General features: G+C 49.6%; 1 protein-coding gene across 16 annotated transcripts in view; it reads right to left on the minus strand.

Annotated features, from left to right (window-relative positions):
- The window catches only part of MTMR14 (myotubularin related protein 14), a 53,618-nt gene that overhangs the window by 13,850 nt on the left and 19,523 nt on the right, over nucleotides 1–20,245 (minus strand). For 3 of the 16 annotated variants that reach the window (XM_055258957.2, XM_055258960.2, XM_055258965.2), the window contains exons 4-14: nucleotides 20,014–20,089; nucleotides 19,310–19,370; nucleotides 17,636–17,758; nucleotides 15,757–15,830; nucleotides 11,057–11,127; nucleotides 10,404–10,478; nucleotides 5,159–5,225; nucleotides 3,733–3,818; nucleotides 3,439–3,515; nucleotides 3,156–3,192; nucleotides 514–584 (exon numbers count right to left, since the gene is read on the minus strand). In XM_055258957.2, coding sequence (XP_055114932.1) covers nucleotides 514–584; nucleotides 3,156–3,192; nucleotides 3,439–3,515; nucleotides 3,733–3,818; nucleotides 5,159–5,225; nucleotides 10,404–10,478; nucleotides 11,057–11,127; nucleotides 15,757–15,830; nucleotides 17,636–17,758; nucleotides 19,310–19,370; nucleotides 20,014–20,089 — 818 coding nt within the window. The remainder of the gene's footprint in view (nucleotides 1–513; nucleotides 585–3,155; nucleotides 3,193–3,438; nucleotides 3,516–3,732; nucleotides 3,819–5,158; nucleotides 5,226–10,403; nucleotides 10,479–11,056; nucleotides 11,128–15,756; nucleotides 15,831–17,635; nucleotides 17,759–19,309; nucleotides 19,371–20,013; nucleotides 20,090–20,245) is intronic. The other 13 variants (XM_055258962.2, XM_055258958.2, XM_063630461.1 and 10 more) reach the window with 5 other exon arrangements.

The following is a 20,245-nucleotide window of genomic DNA, read 5'->3' on the forward strand; positions in this document are numbered from 1 at the left end:
AGGAAGGCAAACCAACTCAGGCAAGACCCCAACTCTTACAGGGATCCTAAGGCAGTTGCCAGCCAAGACTCTTGCATTTCCCAGGCCAGAAGCAGCCTTCTGCCCTTTTGTAGGGGGCTGCAGTGTTCAGCCACACTTTCTGCTGTAGGCCATGGACGACAAGAGTCAGCTTAGGTGCACTGGGAGTTAAGAGTCCTCCTACTCCTGGGCTGGCTTCTCCCTGCAGCAATACACCTGTTCTGTTGGTCACCAGAGACCACTCATCTGTCCCAAAGCCTGTCTGCTAGTGTGACTCCAAGTTGATCCCAACATGGCCTTCCCTGCAGAACAGCCTCTTCACCAGTGGCCTTCAGCAGGGACTCCTACCTTGGCCTCACAGCGAAGGCAGGAGGGAGCACCAGCCAAACAAGCAGGGAAGCAGGGCGGGAATGAGGTGGCCAGCCTCTGCCTGCCAGGGAACAGCCCTTCTCAGAGCGCCCTGGCCCAGCATGACCCGTGCAGGTCTCCACTTACCTCTGGGTCTTCAGAGCAGAGAACTCCTCGGAGGTAATATGCTTCAAAAAATTGAAGCAGAAGAAGAAAATCTAAAGGAGAGACCAAAGAGCAATGCACAATGAGAAGAACCAAGGCAGTAGAACTCCCATGGGGAGGGCGTCCAGCCACTAAGGTCAAGGCCCCTGCTAGAGAGCGGCCCTGCTGTGGGACTCTGTGGGTGTTCTGGTCCATAAATGGTGTGGGTGGTACAGAGGCCTTGGAAGGGCCTGGCAGATGCACTTGGGCCGGGGCAAGGAAGGAAGGGATTTCCTTCCTGGGACTGCCAGGGTTAAGCCAGCAATTTTTTTTTTTTTATTTGAGACGGAGTCTCGCTCTGTCACCCAGGCTGGAGTGCAATGGCGTGATCTCGGCTCACTGCAAGCTCAGCCTTCTAGGTTCATGCCATTCTCCTGCCTCAGCCTCCCGAGTAGCTGGGACTACAGGCGCCCGCCACCACGCCCAGCTAATTGTTCACATTTTTATTAGAGACAGGGTTTCACTGTGTTAGCCAGGATGGTCTTGATATCCTGACCTCGTGATCCGCCCGCCTCAGCCTCCCAAAGTGCTGGGATTACAGGCGTGAGCCACCATGCCCGGCCAGGCCAGTGATTTTTCAAACCATCATCAAATTCAATATGTGTGTTCTCAAGTGGTTAAAAAGGATAAAGTGAAATGGTACCCTCTCCCCTCTTCTAAGATTCCCAGGGAGAGATGCTAACAGGGAAGGACAGCTGTGGGAGAGATGACTTGGGCGCAGGGAGAATAATGGACAAAGCAGGAACATAATGGAAGGGAAAGGAATCACATTTTTTAGAGGAGGCGTCCCAAAATACTGGTTCAGAACTGGGGGTGTGGGCAGCCGCTGTCTGGCCTAGAGCCTCCCTTGCTGAGGAGTTGTGAGGGTCAGGTCTTAAGCTTGAGGTGGGCACAGGCAGGAGGCTCCTGACCCCAGCCCCATCCCCACCTCCATGAGCAAATTATCTTCTACCTTCCAGCCAGTGCCTAGCCCAGGGGCCTCCAGGAAGCGCACACCAGGCTTCCATTTCTGTAGTGATTCCCAAAGGCCTGGCCCATGAGCCCCTCTCTCAGAGAAATCCCCACTTGGCATCCCACGAGCCCTGTCAGTTTCTTATCTCTGTGTGCCCAAGCAAGGAGCTGCCGCCCACAAGGAGAGGGCTGCCCAGGTTGGGTCAGTATGAAAATGTTGCATTACTTAAGATTAAACAGGTGTTTTCACTACAGACTTTGTAGTCTTTAATATGCTAATATGTTCCTCGAACCTCCAAGGTGAGGTGGGGAGACGACACAATCATGTTTAACTAATAGGCCTGGGGTTTTTTTTTTTTTTACTTTGGACGCATCAGTGTCTGCATTGTCTGGGGGGTAACAGAAAGGTCCTGAAGATGAACCTGCAGCTGAGGAGAGCTTCTTCTCTACATGGAGAGATGCCAAGGGCTCAAACTCAGACACTACTTGGTTCAGCCCCACCCTCTGCAGGCAGATCTGGTCTGCTTTGTGGGGGGGAGGGAGACTACAGGGAGGGTAGAATGTCCCAGAGCTCTGGGAAGTCCTATAATGAGAGGCTACAAAGAGGCTTCTTGAAGCACTGATTTCAATACCAAAGTCACCGCCTCTGAGGGAGTTCACGGAGGCCTCTGAGGAACAGGCTTAGAGCTCTACAGCCCTGGCAGATGCGGTAAGTATTCAGAAGAAGAGATTTGGAAGGGGAGAGGAGCAGCTGAGACGGAGGAACAAAAGGAGGAGGCGCGAGATAAGATGCCCAGGAAGGAAGCAGCCTCACGAGAGTGAGAAAGATGAGAAACACACTTTGGGAAAATGGGGGAGTGGGGGCCAAAGAGAAGGAGCTGGCACTGTGGAACAGCTTCCACGCTGGGCGTCTGGACTCATTCTCTCACGCTTGACACCAGGAGACTCAAGGTGAAGCATATCACCCAAGGTCACCCAGGCAGTAATGGGGCCAACTAGGGAACACACTCAGGGCCGACTCCAGACCTGCATGCAAGGAAAACAGGCACTAACAGGTAAGGCCCGCAGAGAGTGGCCGACAGGATGGGGGCGCAGAGAAGGCGACGGGCATGGGGTAGAGAGTGCTGAGCACATTGGAAGAGGAAGGAAGAGCAGGTCCAGAGGAAAGGGGACCTGGAGGCAACCATCAGGGGCAGGACCCTGTTGCCGGGTGCCCTGACATTGAAAAGTGGCTGAAGGGTGTGACAGGAGGGTGGGGAAGAGAAGTGCTGCTGCATTTTAGCTGCAGAGACGAGGGGCACAGAAAGGACTTGTAAGATGGTTCCCGAGCTGAGCAGAGAAAACGAGTGGCCTGTGAGAGGGAAGATCACAGGCAGCCAAGGCCGTCATGTAACTGCTCACCCCGACATGTGGGCTTGTATTCTCTCCACAGCACAGGCCCACGAGGCCCAGAACACAGAGCTACTGGGCTGGTGCTTGTCCTGCCATGCTGCCTCAGGAGGAGATGACAGGGGGCCACATCCCTGCACCCCTGGGGCAAGGAGCTGCCCCTAAAACGTGGAACTCAGACTGGCCACCCCCTGCCCCTCTTTCAGGGCTGAGCTGTGCCCGCAAGTCGTAGGTGGTATACTCACCTCCTCCCCTTTGCTGAGCCGATCTACCAACATGTGCCTGAAAAAAGGAGGGTGGAGAGGCAAAGTCAGCAGCACCAAGATGACAAGGCCAAGAGGACAGGGTCACCAGACACAGACTGTGTCACTGGCACCAGCGTGGCAGGTGGGGCCTGATCAGCAGCTTCGGTCCTTCTCGAGGGGTGGGATTATCCTTACCTCCAACCCCTGTCAAGGGAGCCACCACACAACTCACATATAGAAACTGTTACTAAGGCCCCAAAACCCAACTCCTGCAAAGGCTTACCCGAAGAGGAACCAGTCATAGGCCACAGTGAGGTAGAGGATCTCAGCGGGCTTCAGGGACGTGTGGATGAGCCCATCCTGGAAGAGACCGCAGGAGATGTGACAGAGCCCTCTTGTCGTCCCCAGGAGCTGAACCATAACCAGACCCAGTGACAACGCAGGCTGATGAACACCCCAAAGGACAGGGTTAAACACATCTACTCTGAGCGATGGCATCCCCTGCCGCAACCTCTGTCTGGAGACAATCCTAACACACCCAAAGAGCAGAGCTTGGTAGGGGCCGATTGATACTCACAGCCCACAAGGAAAGGCGCAGGAGGGAGATGAAGAGGGGGGTCCGATCCCAGCCTGAGATACAGTGTACCAGCAGCCCGCTGTCATCTACTCAGGAACCACAGGAGAGGATGCCCAGGAGAGAACCAGACATGGGCCGATGAGTAGGGAAGTACCACCACCCTGGCCTGGTGGAGGGAGCCAGGCCCCACCAGCTTCTGTCTTCCCCAGTGGCCTCCCCACAGCTCTTCTCCAGCCTAGTCCCAGAAAGGGGTGAGTGGCAGGCATCTGGTTTTGTAGCCTCCTTTCTTCCTTCTGGCTATAGTTCTCAGTGTACTTCTGGGGACACAGTGCAGCCTGCACAGTCCACTTTGCCCAGGTCATTTAGGCAGGGCTGACATCCCTACCCATTTCTCAGAGGGCACTACAAGTATTTTTTTGGGGGGTAGCAGGAGTGGGCAATTTTTCAGTGTGCAGGGCTGCATGAATTGCAGGACATTGACTATCCCTGGCCAACTCCAACCACATGCTAGTACTACCTTCCCCACCCTCTAGTTTCTGTAGCACCCAACATGCCAGACACATGTTTCCAGAAGTGCTTTGAGGGGTGGTACTGCCCCCAGCTAGAGAACCAGTACCTGGCTCCAGGGGCTGGCATGTGACTTTGTGGCAACTCTCCCTCCAGCGACCAGTTCAAGGATGGGCACTTGACCCAAACTGGGTCAATGAGCATGAGCTCAGACTTTTACTGGAGCTCCAGAGACTGAGGCAGTCTCCCCTGGGGGAGCTAAGATGGCGGGAGACAGGTCTGGAATGGCTGCCAGCCATGAGGCCAAGATAATGGTTTTGAGAAACAGAGAAAGATTCTTTATGATGTTCACCTGACTCTGTTCTTGGGCCTTCTTGGTTCCATAAGCCAATGCATTTCCACTTATTTGAGCAAGTGCAACTCCTACAGAAGTCCTGATTGCTACCAGAGATTTAGAGTCCGTCTGCCCTAGAGACATTGAGCAAGCCAGGCCCATCCAATCAAAACAGCCAAACTGGGTGGAGGACTCTGGAGAACAGGGCCTCTACAGGCTGTGTGCATCCGCTGAGCAGCCCGGATTGATCCTCTCATCTCATGCCTCATCTTTCTGAATGAGAGGCCCATCCTGGCCCCACACACAATGCTGATGTGCAATGCTGAGCCAGTGTGAAAATACCCTGTGCACGGCAGAGATGGCAATGAGTTCTTAATTTTGTTTTCCAGGATTTTGAGGACATGGAATAAAGCCACCAATGGACAAATCCCACCCAGCCTCTGGGATTCTAGGAACTCCCCAAATCCCTCTCCCGCAGCACAAAAGTTAGGTGTGTGACTCCAACAAACATACAGTTGAGGTAGAATGAACTGGGAACTCCCCAAGGGTGCAGTGGCTCGAGGGCTCTGGAGGAGACAGACTCACCATCACTGTTAACTAAGGAAAGCAGCAGCTTCAGGTAGTTTTGTGTTTGTTGCACCAGGTCCCAACACTGTTGGAGAAAAGTGAGAAGAAAAGGAGTCTAAGAATGGACATTAACTCAGATTTAGAATTTAAAGTATTTAAAAAATAAAATGCCAAGAGTTATTCTGGGGCAACAACTACACAAGGCCCTTGGTTACAAACCATAGGTTTTGAATCCCAGATAATCTGGGACATTCATATTCCATCTCCAGCAGCTCCTACCACCTCTCCCTCCACCCCTCAGCCTGTGGACCCCCTACTCGCGGCGGGGGGGGGGCGGTCTGACCCAATGTGAGACTGAGGAACAGAAAGGGATGCTGGGGCCAGGGTGACCCAGAGCCCCCTGCCCACATTAGGGTTCCCTAAGTGCTGGGCTCCTGGTGTGGCTGTCCAGGAAGTCAGTAAAGGTAAATGAAGAGCCCTGAGGCTGTGGCCAATGTCTCCAAATGGCCACATAAAAAGATTCATTCCTTCATTTGCCATCACATCACAGAAACTAAAACATCAACCTTTTCAAACATGCTTCATTTGCTTTTCATTGCTATTTACTGCATACTATCTTTTGATGAACAATAAATGGAATCTGTCTCGCAGGGGAAGTCTTTTAAAAAAGGAGGCCCATGAGGTGGGAGATGGAAAATTAAGCAAAAGCCTTAAAGAGATGAGAACCTCTGTTCTAGCCCAAGTGCAAGGTCTAGTCCAGACCCTCTAAGAAACAGCCCACTCAGAACCTGGAACTCCATGGAAGGGCCTGACCCAGTTTTGCGGCACCCTTTTCCCTAGCTGGGGCAGCCTCTGTTCTCTGAAGATACAATTGCTTAGCAGTGTTCTGGGGCTGTGCAGAGAGGGTGACGCATGCCAGCAAGACAGCACTTCCCACGGGGAGGGGGAACACGGCACCTGTAATTGGAGTGGCTTTCCCAGGAATTTAAAACAGGCTCATTTACCTGACTCTCCCATGCCCCTGGAGAGTTCTGACCCACTTTTAGTGACTCCAGAGACAGGCGCTGTAGTGCTGTGCTAATAAAGTCATTATCAGTAGCTGCACAAGGGGTCTCTCAACTCATCTGGCTCAACGTGTCAGACACACCATTGCCAATGGAGCAGTGATTCTCACAGGGCAAGGAAAAGCAGGAGAGGAAGGTAAGAGCTGCACTGCATCAAGCCCAGTGAGCATCAGGTGGGCTGGGGGAAGACTGCAGCAGCCGGGGAGGGCAGGCCCCACCGAGGACAAGAGAGCTGCGGAATGCCAGCCACCATGACAGCTGTCTGGAGGAGATGCTGACCATCAGGGAGGGGCAGCAAGTTCCCAGGGCTGGGGCAGGAGCTACAGGCTGGGGAGGGCTGGGCTGGTAGAGGCCCAAGGTCACACGGCTGAGCTGAAGGATAAATCCAGCCCTGCCAGACTCCAAAGTCCACATTCTTAATCGCTGTAGGTACTCTTCCTATAACACCAGAGTAAGAAGCAGAAGTCTGAGGGAACTGCTCAAAGTGAGGAACGAGGAGATATGCTAAAAAAAAAAAAAAAAAAAAAACTAGGCTCGTGCCTGACTCTCTCATCCTATGTGCTTCATGAAAAAGTCTCTGGGAGCTGAGCTGAATGCCATGCCTCTGCTTATGTTTCTATGCCTAGAGTACTCTTTCTCCTGGTTGTCAAACTCCTATTCATCCTTCAAAGGCCCAGCCCAATTATCTTCTCTTTGGGGTTTCTGTGACCACTGGTGAAAACTGTAATGTAGGTGATAGTTACCTTGTTGCCTCTTTTCCTAGTCTAATCTCCATGAGGGCAGAGGCTGCTTTGGCATCTCTAAGGCTTAGTGCTCAAGGACTAGGAGGTCATTGCAGAATGTTCCTTGCTGCTTGTTCATACTGGGGCAATGCTGAGTGCCTGAGGGACAGCAGCCCCAGGGAGGGGTCTTAGGACACAGAAAGAAGGGGCATCCTCTATGGAATTCAATTTGGTTACATAGAGGGCAGCAAGACACATGTGTCCTGCCACAACTGCTCCTATCATTCATTCATTCACTCACTCATTCATTCATTCACTCATTCATTCATTCATTCATTCAGTGAGCCTCACACTGCATGCCTCCTGAAGGGCCTCGCACCAGGCACACAAGGATGAATATGACCTCAGCCCTCATGGAGTCACGGGAGAGGGAAGACAAAGCTAACCACTGCAGGTGTGCAACTAAAAGGAGACCTCTAGGATGCTGTGCAACCACGTGACTGGAGAGCCGAGCCTGATCTGTAGGGACGGACATCAGAGAAGGCTTCTGAGAGGTGATGACATGAGACAGCATAAGCAACAGAGAAAGGAGACATGTGTTTCTGGCAGAGAAAACAGCACGTGCGAACCTGGAGAGGGCTGCCTTCTTTTTTTTTGAGACGGAGTCTCGATCTGTCGCCCAGGCTGGAGTATAGTGGCATGATCTCGGCTCACTGCAAGCTCCGCCTCCCGGGTTCATGCTATTCTCCTGCCTCAGTCTCCGGAGTAGCTGGAACTACAGGCGCCCGCCACCACGCCTAATTTTTTAGTAGAGATCGGGTTTCACCGTGTTAGCCAGGATGGTCTCGATCTCCTACCCTCGTGATCCGCCCACCTTGGCCTCCTAAAGTGCTAGGATTACAGGCATGAGCCACCGTGCCCGGCCATGGGCTGCCTTCTTAAGGAGCTGAAGGGAGGCCAGTGGGGCTGCAGGAAGATCAGCTGGTCACAAGAACAGGCAAGACCAGACTGCATGGAGCTGGGTAGGCCATGTACAAGTTCTTGCATTGTATTCTGAGGAAAATGGGAAGTCAGTGGTAGGTTTTAAGGCAAGGGTGACAATGATGGCCCTGCCCTATCATTTCAGTGCTTGCTATCTGAGCATTTCATTTCTAGTTACTCCTCAGTGAGGCCCCATGTTCAGCTGTGAGATGCACTGAGACAGTGGTGGCCTGAGCTAGGCACTGCACGGGAGACGAGGGCAAGAAGGACTGCAGTTGCACCAGAGGCAGAGACTAGAGAACCGATGGGAGCTGGTGACAGATGTGGTGGGAGCAAAGAACTCGAGTTTCAGGTGTGAGCATCTGGGTAAATGGTGGGCCACAGTCAACTGTACTCTGGACAGCTTGAGTCTGAGGGGCCGCCTGAAGGGACATGTGTGAAAGGTGATGCAGGTATGGATCAGAGAGGCCTGGCTGTGGGCTCATGGTGTGGACGATGGATGAGATCACCTGGGGAGATGGTGAAAAGGAACAGGGTACCGGCACCCCAGGGCTTTGTGGGCAGAGAGGGCAGAGCCCACACCCAGCCAAGGAAGAGGATGCTAGGAGCCCCAGTGAGACAAACAGGTCGAGCAACACCGAAGAGGTGGCCTCTTGGGAGGCGCCTGCCTGCCTGCTACACTCCAGCCCTGCTGCCTTCACGCCTGGAAGTTTATCAGTGTTCACTTCCCTGAATTAGCTAGCTAGCAGCCTCTTCATAATTACCATTACAATCTGTCTGGTATTTCAGTTCAGGAGTCCCTTTCAAGCAGTGATCATATTTGAGCCTGGCACAACTCTGAAATAGGTACTGCCAACACCATTTTCAGGGGGAAGTGAGGTCATCTGTTCAAGGCCACAGAGCCTTGCGGGAAGGGCCAGGCAAGCTGGGACCTAGATCTAGGGCCTGCATCTACTAAGCAGAGTACCTCCTCACACGCACAGGACCCCTTCCTAAAGAGGCAAACATCCTTGGCGGGACCAGTGCCTGGAACTGTCACATCTCATTTGCTGAGTAGTTCATCAGATCCACTTTGTACCTGCATAAGGAGAAAAAATGGTGCCGAAAGGGACCAGAAAGAGGGTGGCTTGGGGCAGAGTCTACTTGACCTCTGCATGCAGCACATAAAGAAGGAAGCCTGCCAGTTCTTTTATCTACTCAGTCTGTCTAGGCACAGCCTGGGACATGAGACCATAGCACAGGTACCCCAAACCTGTTCCTTCTCCAGGCTTCCAGACTATAACAGACAACTGGTCTGCCTTCCTCCCCAGTGCTCCCTCTCTTGCAAACACCTGCATAGGGGAACCCTGACATCACCCTACTTCATACACTCAAACAGTTGCTGTGAGCATAAACCTTGTGATTAGGGGCTGGATATACATAGAGAAAACAAGACAGACCTTGCTGCTATCAGGACAACAGGGTACTGACATTGGTGATCTAGGAGCACCCAGTTGCTTAACATAGACGGGTCAGCCTTTCAAAGAAAGAGAGATCTCAAGGCTGGGTGGGAGCTGTCCAGACCTGGGGACAGGGGAAACTAGCAGGGAGGCAGAATGTTTTCTGTTGCTCACTGGCTCAGTTTTTCAAGTTCTAGGCTCTGTGCCTGTTTCTGTGCTGGGATACACAAGCTGTGGGTCCCTGTCCTCCAGGATTTCAGGGAAGCAGATCTCTAAATCAGTGACTACAGTTCAGTGGAAAATTCCATGATGGATGTGCCCAGGGGGTTAATGGGAATATAGATGCAGGCATCCAACTCGCCAGGGATAAGGAAGAGGCAGATCAGGGAAGTCTTCCTGAAGCAGACACTCGAGCCAAAGCCTGAAGGGCAGTATGTCAGCCAGACAAGAGGAAGCTGAGAGGTGGCAGCCAGGCAGAGGAACAGGACATGGGAAAGGTCGCAGAAAAACAAAACTACTTGTTCTGTCTGAAGCAAGTGGCAAGCAAAGCTGCTGGCAGCCTTCAGACTCTGTGGGCTAAGGGTGGAGAGATGTTTCCAGGAAGACTAGAGGCCCCTTCCATGGTGTGCAGTGACGGAGAAGAGCATGGTGGAAGTAATTTTAATGTTTCTATAATCAAATGAGGTCAGGCAGCTCTGTACTTCCTCTGGCTGAACACAAATTTAAAAGGAAAAATGTAAAAGTAACTAAAGCCCAGATCTGGAATAGCAGACTCTATGAGGTCCTCTGGAAACAGAATCCCCTGGTGGATGCAAATCTTTGAATGAGTCACGTTCAGAAAGCTTTGATTTTCTGGGACATGAGCAAATCAGGAGATAGGTGAACGGACACGCAATTCCTCCTTTCTGAGAGGAGAGAGGGCCAAAGGCAACTGAGTGCACAAGCCAGCCCATCAGGCAAACACACGAGGGCCTTGTGGGGCAGGCATCAGGAGTCTCCTTGGTCCCCACTCCCTTATCCCTTATCCTGCCCTCAATGCTTGAGTCAGGCCCCTTACCTGATACTGGCTCCAGTCAATGTTCAGAGAGTGAGTCAGGAAGTTGGGGATGCTCAATGGGGCATCAACGTAGTCCTGGGGACAGAAAGACTCCTGTGAGATGTGGGTTGGCCACCAGAGGAGGCTGAGGTGATGGAGAAGCTTGCAGTCCTGAGGCTGTGACTACCACAGGCAGTGCTTGCCTTTTCTGGGCCAGATACCTGTGCTACCTGAGAGTGACAGCTTAAAAATCAATGTGACCAGATCATTATGGCTGAGTAGGAGTTTTTCAGTCGGACATTTGATGTCTGTTGCTGAAACATGCAAGATCAATATGTGGTCAGCTTCTGGCAGGTTTCCCATAGCTTGCCCCTACAGGCTGAGGAAGGCAAAGAATGCTGCCCCCAGCTTTCACACAGAGAGTACAGAAGGGAAGGGCTTTTCCTATCTTGTTTCTGAAAAATTCCCTTAAACAAAAGAGAAATAAAAGGGGGAGGAAAGTATAATGATGAAAATTTAACATGTATATACAAGGAGAAGAGGGAGAGGAAAACAGAAACAATCAGGGGAGAAAGGAAAGAGGAGTTATTTTCCCCAAAGACTGCTTGTTGTTCTCCCTGGCCTCCCTTTACAAAGAGACATAGACCCAATTTGATGTATGTTATTGCTCATACCTGCTTCCAGTTAAATATGAGCCCTTCTGCCATATAATCCCGATCTTTATATTCCTTGAAAAATTCACAGCCTGGAAAAGAACGGCAGAGTTATGACACCTCCCTTCCCAGCCCAAAGTCTTCTGAGACAGCCCTGGCCAGACCCAGGTCCCTGAGTGCTGTGGAAAGGGGGCCGCCAGCTCACACTTCTCCAAACTAGTGGCTCCAGTGAGGCCAAGGCTGACATGGGTGGGCAAAAGCCAGGGGTGAGCCTCTAGGGCCCCTCTGGTTTCCTGGCTGCATGCCTTTTCCACAAGGCACCGCCTGCTCTCAGCCTCTTTGTAACTTTCTCCATCTATGTTCACTGGTCACCAGTCACTTGCCCCACTTTGTCCTACAGGTCTCTGTAGTGCCAATCCCAGTAAACAAAGGCATGACTCACACTGCAGCCTAGCTGCAGAGGATCACTCTTCCTCATCTCTAAAATGGGGGCAAATAATGCTAGCCTTGCAGGCTTTTAGTGAAGACTGAACATCCTAACATATTGGAAAGGCCCACGGACAGTGCCTAAAACCTGGTGCTCAAGAGACACTGCCATGCCCAACAAAGCAAGCAAAGAGGCACTTTTCTGTATTATTTGGTGGAAAAATCATAAGTAACCCCACCAGGACAAGCCCTCGGGAATAGAGAGAGAAACACTGGAGAGAATAGGGCTTTGGCAACATTCCCAGCTTAAAATCTCAGCTTTTTACTTAACACTGTAGTGCTGAACAAGTTGTTTAATGTCTCTAAGCCTTGATTTTGTCATTTGTAAAATGGCTGTTTAAGGATGACATAATACATATAAAACACCTAGCACAGCACTGGTCCAAGTGACACTCAAATGGCAGCACACTATTGTCATCACGCTGCCATTGCAACAAGAGCCCACAGTGCCAGCCCACAGCTTGAAGTCAACTACTTTGCTCTGTGCTTGGTGTTGGCAGCCTTGGTCAGAGAGAATGCGTCTTGCCCCCCAGGCTGTGGCCTGCCCCTGTTGAGTCTGATCATAGCACAGTGAGCATCTAGTCCTCCAAGGAGCTCCTGGTGGCTTCAAGAAATACGGTAGGAGAAGGCACTTGGCTAACTTGCAGTTATTCTCAGCACCTCAATCAGGGCCTCTACACAAACTTCAGACGGCACGTGGCTTTGGCCACACCTCCAAGTCTGGTGAGGCCCCAGAGGCAAAAAAACAATTGTCTAAATTCAGGGGAAGCAGCCACAAAGAAGATTCACATGGAATGCCGCAGCAATTCTTGGGCCAAGTCCCTGTCTGAGGCCACCTCAGGGAAGATAGGAAAGCTTCCCTGGAGACCCAGCCCATGTGTTCCAGAAGTGGCTTTCATTCCATACACACCCTGCACTCTAATCCCCAGGCCTCGAGAAGTCTGGAAATAATCCTCAGCCATAACACTTTAGCCTATTCTTGGGAGCCTCACTGGGAGAAAGAAGAATTATAGATCTCAGACAGAGGCCCTTAGTTATGAGCCCAGGTTGAGGAGAGACAGCAATTATCCCTCAGAGCTCTTGTGAAGTGCTGTTTTCCCAACTCTAGCTGCTCAAATCAACACTGCAGGCCTTAGGCTGAGCTCAGACCCACCTATGATGCAGAAGCAGTTTTTGTGAGAAACAGAATTAAAATAGACTCTACTCAGGGCAATGCCCAATGTTCATTACCTGAATAGGCTTCTGAACCACTGTCAGGCAAGAGAAGAGGGACCAAAAGCAGGCTGAGAAGGGCCATTCACTCAAGGAGGAAACAAATTAGATTTGTGCTGCAGAATTTGGGCCCATCTATGTTGGTGTGCTGAAAGAAATGATCCCAGAATACTTCTCATTTCCAAGGGCCCAAGAGAGTGTGACACATCTAGAACTGAGACTACTGAGTACCTGTTTGAGCCTCAAAGTCATCACCGGGCTCAACTGAGATTCCTTAAACAGCATCAAAGTGCAGCTTGTGACTTGGTTTGGATAATAGTAATTTTATTTTTTTTTCTTATTATAAAGTAATAGAAGTATGTAAAAAAAAAAACCACAAGAACATAAGTCTATCAAATAAAAAGTGATTCTCCTGTCCCCCTTATTTGGGTGTGCAATGGTGTCTCACCCCATCTCCAGCTTTTTTTTAATTGATCCTCATTACCCTCCCTAACACACATACACTGTCAGATGCAGTACATACAAATTTTGGTCTCTTTTGGTACCTTTTATTTGTTTTATTTGTTTTTGTTTTTATTTTTGTTTTGAGACGGAGTTTCGCTCTTGTTGTCCAGACTGGAGTGCAATGGCACAATCCTGGCTCACTGCAACCTCCGCCTCCCGGGTTCAAGCGATTCTCCTGCCTCAGCCTCCCAAGTAGCTTGGATTACAGGCATGCGCCACCACGCCCGGCTAATTTTGTATTTTTAGTAGAGATAGGGTTTCTCCATGTTGGTCAGGCTGGTCTTGAACTCCCTGCCTCAGGTGATCTGCCTGCCTCGGCCTCCCAAAGTGCTGGGATTATAGGCGTGAGCCACCGCGCTTGGCTTTTGATGCCTTTTAAAACAAAAAAAGCTTTGGGGAAAGCATTCAGGCATCTTAACATTTTGGCACACTTCCTTTTAAGCCTTTTTTATAAGCACAGTTTCCTTTACTTAGTTGAGAGTGTACTATGTGATTCTGTATCCTGCTTATCTTAAGCTCTGTGATGTTTTCCATGTCAAAAAGTGTAAGCATTTTCTTTTTTTTTTTTGGTAGAGACAGAGTGTCGCTGTTTCCCAGGCTGGTCTTGAACTCCTGGGCTCAAGCAATCTTACTGCCTAGGCCTCCCAAAGTGCTGAGATTAAAGGCGTGAGCCATCATGCCCAGCCCACTTTCGATTCTTCTATGACTACACAATATTTCATTCTACTGAGGGATGTGCCATCATTCAATCATTATTCTGATTAGTGAAAACATTTCTTGTTTTGCTATTACAAACAGACATCATGATGAACGTCCTCAACACCAAGTGGCTGAATTATAGCCTAATGACCAATTATTAGAAAAATACCTGGGTCAAAGGGTGATAACATTTTGGGAGTCTTGTAACAAGTTGCCAAACTACAGCAGAAAGGACACTGTGCTACTATTTTGGAGCAATGGTATTTATACTACTAGCAAAACTATTTTTTCCAAACCAAGTCCTACTTGGAACCTAAATTTAAACGAAGTGATGCCTGGTTCCTCAGGCAGTGCAAACCTGCAGAGTTCAGTCTGTGGAACCCCCAAAGCATCTCCTGGGAGCTGGAAACTATGTCTGAAAACCAGCTATGGCGTTACCCAATGGTTCCAGTGTGGACCCCCTTAGGTAGGATACACCCATCAGTGTGGGTCTGATACTGCCAAGCTCACTCCAGCATCGTTATCATCATCATCATCATCATCATCATCATCATCATCTGCATCAGCCCAAACTTGCTTTTAGGGAAGAGGAGGTTCCCTGAAGCTTTCCCAACTACTCATCATTAGGCCTATAATTTACAAGACACCTGTTATGGAGGGGTCTGGCACTTCACTCTGAAATAAGCACCATTATCTTCATTTTATTAACGAGGAAACTGATGCTCAGAAGGGTTACAGGACTTGTTCAAGGAGACACAGTGCTAGGGCTGGGATTCCTGCCCGGTTCTATGTGGCACCAAATACTATGCTAGCAGAGAACAGTGAACAGACTCAGGTGAAGTCCCCTGTAGAGATGCTGGGTTACCAGGGGCTGGAGTTTGGATACCACCAGCTTGCACATGATGAGGACACCCCTCTCACAAGGCACTAGATGAACCTGCCTGCCCTTGCTCCTGGCTATGTGGCCCCAAGATTTAGGAGATAAGGTCCAACACAACACTGAAGGCAGATGCTGGTGCTGAGAAATAGGAGAGAGGTTTTAAGGAGAAAGAGTATATTACTCCCTGTTGTCTACTGACAACATCTTGCACTGTTAGAGGTCCTTGGCCTCCCTTGCTGAACAGGCAGGTATTGCCAGAAAACTTGAATGCTACACACTAGACCAACAGCTTTAATATCCAGTGCAGAGAATACAGCCCTGGCCACAGGTTGCACACACTTTTATGTGCCAGGAACAAATGCAGCTTTGTGGATACCAATGTGCTTTGCAACATGGTGTGGCCACTGTCCAGTTACTGGGAACATAGCAATTATGTGTTCTTCTACCACCAGAATAGCCTTGCCTGGGGCAATTTCCACAAATAACTCAATCACTTCAAGTCATGCACCCAAAGGATGACATCCACTCAGGCTAGAGCAGCAAGTGTAGTTGCTCACACAGAGTACTAATAGTGTCATTTTACACTTAAACAGTATTTTCATGCACAGACCACTTTCATATAAATCAAAACTGAGCTAAATCGTTCCAAGTTCCTGAGAAAACTTGAGGCTTGGAGGGGTGAAGTACTTCACTCAAGGCTGTGGCTAGGACCAGTGACAGTACAAAATCCCTAGACCCCTTGAGTGGAAAGCCCCTTCCCCAGGACACTATCCTATGCTTAGTGTGGCCTGTGACTGGGAACCAAAATGTCCTACACTGCCTGACACAAACCCTCCAGGAAAGCTCCCAGGGCACCAGTGTAACTAAGTAGAGAGGGCTTGCTCATGGCCCCCCAGGTTCCCAGTCCTAGGATGCCTGCCACTGGAAGAAAGCCCCCTACCTGGATACGGGATGGAGAGGAGAGTGAAGTCGGCATAGCGCTGGGCTTTGTCCACCTTCTCAGAGGAGGTTACACTACAAGACAAAGACACAACGTGTTACAGTGTCGCAACACACACACAAACACACACCATTCCCCAAATAAGGGTTATAATCACAAATGAAGCTTCTGCTAAAAAACTATTCTTCAATGTTAATAATTCCCTTCAGCAGTGCCTACTTTGTACAATTAAGAACTATAACTTCAGCCAGATGCATCGGCTGGAGGTCATGTTCCCAACATGGAGAAACCCGTCAAGACCAGCCTGGACAACATGGTGAAACATTGTCTCTATCAAAAATATAAAAAATTAGCGGGGTGTGGTGGCGCGCTCCCGTAATCCCAGCTAATCAGGACGCTGAAGCAGGAGAATTGCTTGAACCCAGGAGGCAGATGGTTGCAGTGAGCCAAGATTGCGCCACTGCACTCCAGCTGGGGTGACAGAGTGAGGCTCCATCTCAAAAAAAGAACTCTACCTTCTCTGCCCCTATTCCAACATATCAAGCAAGGGAAGTTACTTCCCCTCTAATACTACAGCAAGCCTCAATCAGAGCCTAAAGGTGGGGAACAACCTTCCACCTGACCCCAAAATGCACACAGTGTAGCCACTCTGACCCAGGGGTGAGATGAGAGCCAAATAATATGATCCTATGGGAACGCTTTTTTTCTGCTCTCCTGTCTTCTCTAATAGTCACTGAGCCCACTTCTAAACAGGGTGAACAAACAGCATCTGAAAATAAACACTGGGGACTCTGACAGATAAAGGAAGGGAGGAATAAGGCAATATTCAGCTCTGCAGATAGATGAGCTCTAACTTTAGCCTCAGTATGCCTTATTTTCTAAGACCACCTTTTAGGACAATTTAAAAACATTTAAAAAACAAAATGTTGGAAAAAGCTCCTATAGTCTCATCACTAACCCAGGCTCTATTTTTTAGTTTTGACTTTTTTTTTTTTTTTTTTGAGACGGAGTCTTGCTGTGTCGCCCAGGCTGGAGTGCAGTGGCGCAATCTCGGCTCACTGCAAGCTCCGCCTCCCGGGTTCACGCCATTCTCCTGCCTCAGCCTCTCCGAGTAGCTGGGACTACAGGCGCCCGCCACCACGCCCGGCTAATTTTTTTTTTTTTTTTTGTATTTTTAGTAGAGACGGGGTTTCACCGTGGTCTCGATCTCCTGACCTCGTGATCCGCCTGCCTCAGCCTCCCAAAGTGCTGGGATTACAAGCGTGAGCCACCGCGCCCTAGTTTTGACTTCTTACATTTGAATTTGGTCCATATGTGTTATTTTTATATGACAGCAGTCACTGAAGTAAAATTTGAATATATGCTGATTTTTTTGTTCAATTTTAAAAGAAATTCCAGGACCAGGCACAGTGGCTCATTCTTGTAATCCCAGCACTTTGGGAAGCTGAGGCAGGAGGACTGCTTAAGGCCACATGTTTGAGACCACTTTAGGCAACAAAGACTCTGTCACTATGAAAAATAAATAAAAAAAATTAAGAGATTCTAATCTACCACACATGGCATAGAACTTGGAGACGGAAAAAAAAAAATACAGAGATATGTAAGAGAAGGTGGCAACAGAGCACTGGGAAGAAACTGATGGCTGCCTCAGTCACTAACATACAACCTAAGCAAGCTACTTCATCTCTCTGTGCTTCAGTATCTGTAAAAGGGGGACACTGGTACCTGTTTTGTAGGGCTGTCTGAAGATACAGTGAGATAATGTACAGAAAGCCCTTTGTAAGAAGGCCAGCACACAGTGACAGCTACATACTAACGCCAGCCCTGCAAATCTGTACACATTGCCTCTGCTCATTTTGTGGTGGGTGCCTGTACTTACTTCATGCCAAACTTCACCTTCTTGTTCTCCACCATCAGGTCACAGATGTATTTGACTGACAGGTATCGAAGCAGCTTGATGTCATAGCCTCTGACCTTATCAAAAAGATGCGTGTCACCACTTCTGAAATAAAGAGCCAGAGGGAGAAGTTACATGGCATGTTCACTCACAGGAGCTTGGGGGTGGGCACTCATTCAGGGAAGTATGGATGTCACTCTTCTCCAGAAGCTGGGGCGTGTGCTAGGTGGACACATGGGTGCCAAACAGGACAACTGATTTCAGAGAGGTTGCAGGGAAAGTGACTAAGAGATTACCCCAATCTCTGGGACATATTTCAAAGAGGAAAAATTTGCAGGTGGAAATGGAAAAGGACTTTCTGGCATTGCTTGATATTAAGCCAGAAGACTCAAGATAATCTCAGCGTTCTAAAATGCAGCAGGCTGGTGGCTGATAGAAGCTTTCCATTTCCATTAGAATTGATCTCCTTCCACCCTCTCCTTTTCCCCCATTTATGACCATTTTTAGCCACATGACTTGCTCATAATGTAGCAGTCTGAAATTCTTGTAGAGATAAAGTTTTTAGAGCTATTTTATCAACTGATTATGAAATACTAGCAAGTAAATTCTCTCTACCTAGCAGGCCGATGAAGCAAAGAGAAAGATAAAATTTTTCTATCTCAGTGTCACCTTTTGATCAGCCCTGCAGATATAGGCAGAAGTAGAAAGCATAAACAGTCACCATTACTTTTTTATTTTTTAATCCACACAGCTTTGTTGTCCCCAGCAGTTTCCTTGCCAAGAACAGTGTATGCTGAAGATGGTGACCTGGCTGGGCAGAGGTCACCTGATCTAGGGAGAAGAGCCAAACATTCTTGAGCACAAGCCAGAGCCGCTGCTTTCAGAACTAACAGGCAGAACCTGGGCATAGCAAGATGCCCTTTCATGAACTGAACTATGATTTGGGAAGCTGATCTTAACTAGGGTGCTTGTGTGCATTCCAGAGATGCTTGACACCAGTTAAAGACTTCCCATGTGGTACAAACCATGCAAAGGAGCTTTTCTAAAATATCCTGTAGTACTGTTTTCTACAAACATTTGGAAAGGGGATAGGAAGAGTGTGAACCAGCCCATTTCCTCCTTTTATAGGGACTCAAACTCCTGTTCTGTACCAAGCTCTTCTTATGTGTAGTACCAATCATGCAGCTGTGACACATCTGGTCTCCAAATATGCCTTCCAGGCTAGACCTCATGTCCCCTATGTATGGACTGTAGCCCTTGCCCTGTGCCTCAGTACCAGGTGTACTGGGTGAGATCTGGCAGGTTGGTAGTCAGCATCATAGCTGCAAACTGGCAACTCTGTGGGGCTTTAAAACAAATATAGATGTCTGGGCCCTATTTCAGGCCTGCATTACCAGGAACCCCAAGAGTGGGATGTTCTCTGTGAATCCAGATGTGCAGTCAAGATGGAGACTGACTGCTCAGGTATTTGGCTGCTACCCAGTGGACTTCAACAGCCATATTTCAGGGGCACAGACTTGGCAGACAGAAGAGAAAGAAGCCAATCCACTCACCTGAACCAGTTACAAATATCCACGGACAATATGAACGTGGCCATGTCTGGACAGACACCCCATCCCCAACACAAGCCCCTGACCATAGCAACCCAGCACTGACCGAAGAGCACAGTCCTCCTCCGTGACGTCCTCCACATCTGCCCAGGCATCATCTGCACCCCCTGCCAGAGAAACCCATCTGTCAGTACTGAGACTGGTGACCCAGGGCTCCACACAGGGGCCTCCTCACCAGCCTCCTTCCCCGTAGTGCCAAGGGTGGGCTGGGCCTACATGGCTCTACTCCTAAGGACACACTATGCCCCCGTATGCCTGGTAGTCTTCACCTCTAAGGTGAACTCCTATTTGTCTCCTGGTCCCTGATCAAAGGAAGGCCCCGATCTCCACCCAGCTCACTCAGACCCCCTACCTATACTACTGTGACCATGGGTGGTTATTCTGTTTTTTTTTTTTTTTTCTTTGAGACGGAGTCTCACTCTGTCACCGAGGCTGGAGTGCAGTGGCGTGATCTCAGCTCACTGCAACCTCCACCTCCCGGGTTCAAGCGATTCTCCTGTCTCAGCCTCCTGAGTAGCTGGGACTACAGGCGTGCACCACCACGCCTGGCTATTTTTTTTTTATTTTTTAGTAGAGATGGGGTTTCACCGTGTTAGCCAGGATGGTCTCGAACTCCTGACCTCATGATCCGCCCACCTTGGCCTCCCAAAGTGTTGAGATTACAGGCGTGAGCCATGGCGCCCGGCCCGGGTAGCTATTCTCTATGACTGGGTTCTCATTCTACATCAGAGGATGCTGTTCAACATTCACCTGAGAAAAAATAGTTGTAGCCTGAGCGTCCATACAGCTCTCCCCATCCAGCCAGTGTGGCCGACCTGCAAATGTGCTGAGAGAGAAACAGCATTTTCAGGGTCAGATGGTTTTCTGAAGCATGCACAGTTGAAGGAACACCTGGGACTCCTTTGACTCTTCCAGGCCAGCATAATGGGCCCAGGAGCACTCCCCAAAGTTTTATCAGCATCAAGACTGCCACAATCAGTCA

This window comes from Symphalangus syndactylus, chromosome 21 (genome assembly GCF_028878055.3).
Source record: "Symphalangus syndactylus isolate Jambi chromosome 21, NHGRI_mSymSyn1-v2.1_pri, whole genome shotgun sequence".
NCBI classification, from domain to species: domain Eukaryota; kingdom Metazoa; phylum Chordata; class Mammalia; order Primates; family Hylobatidae; genus Symphalangus; species Symphalangus syndactylus.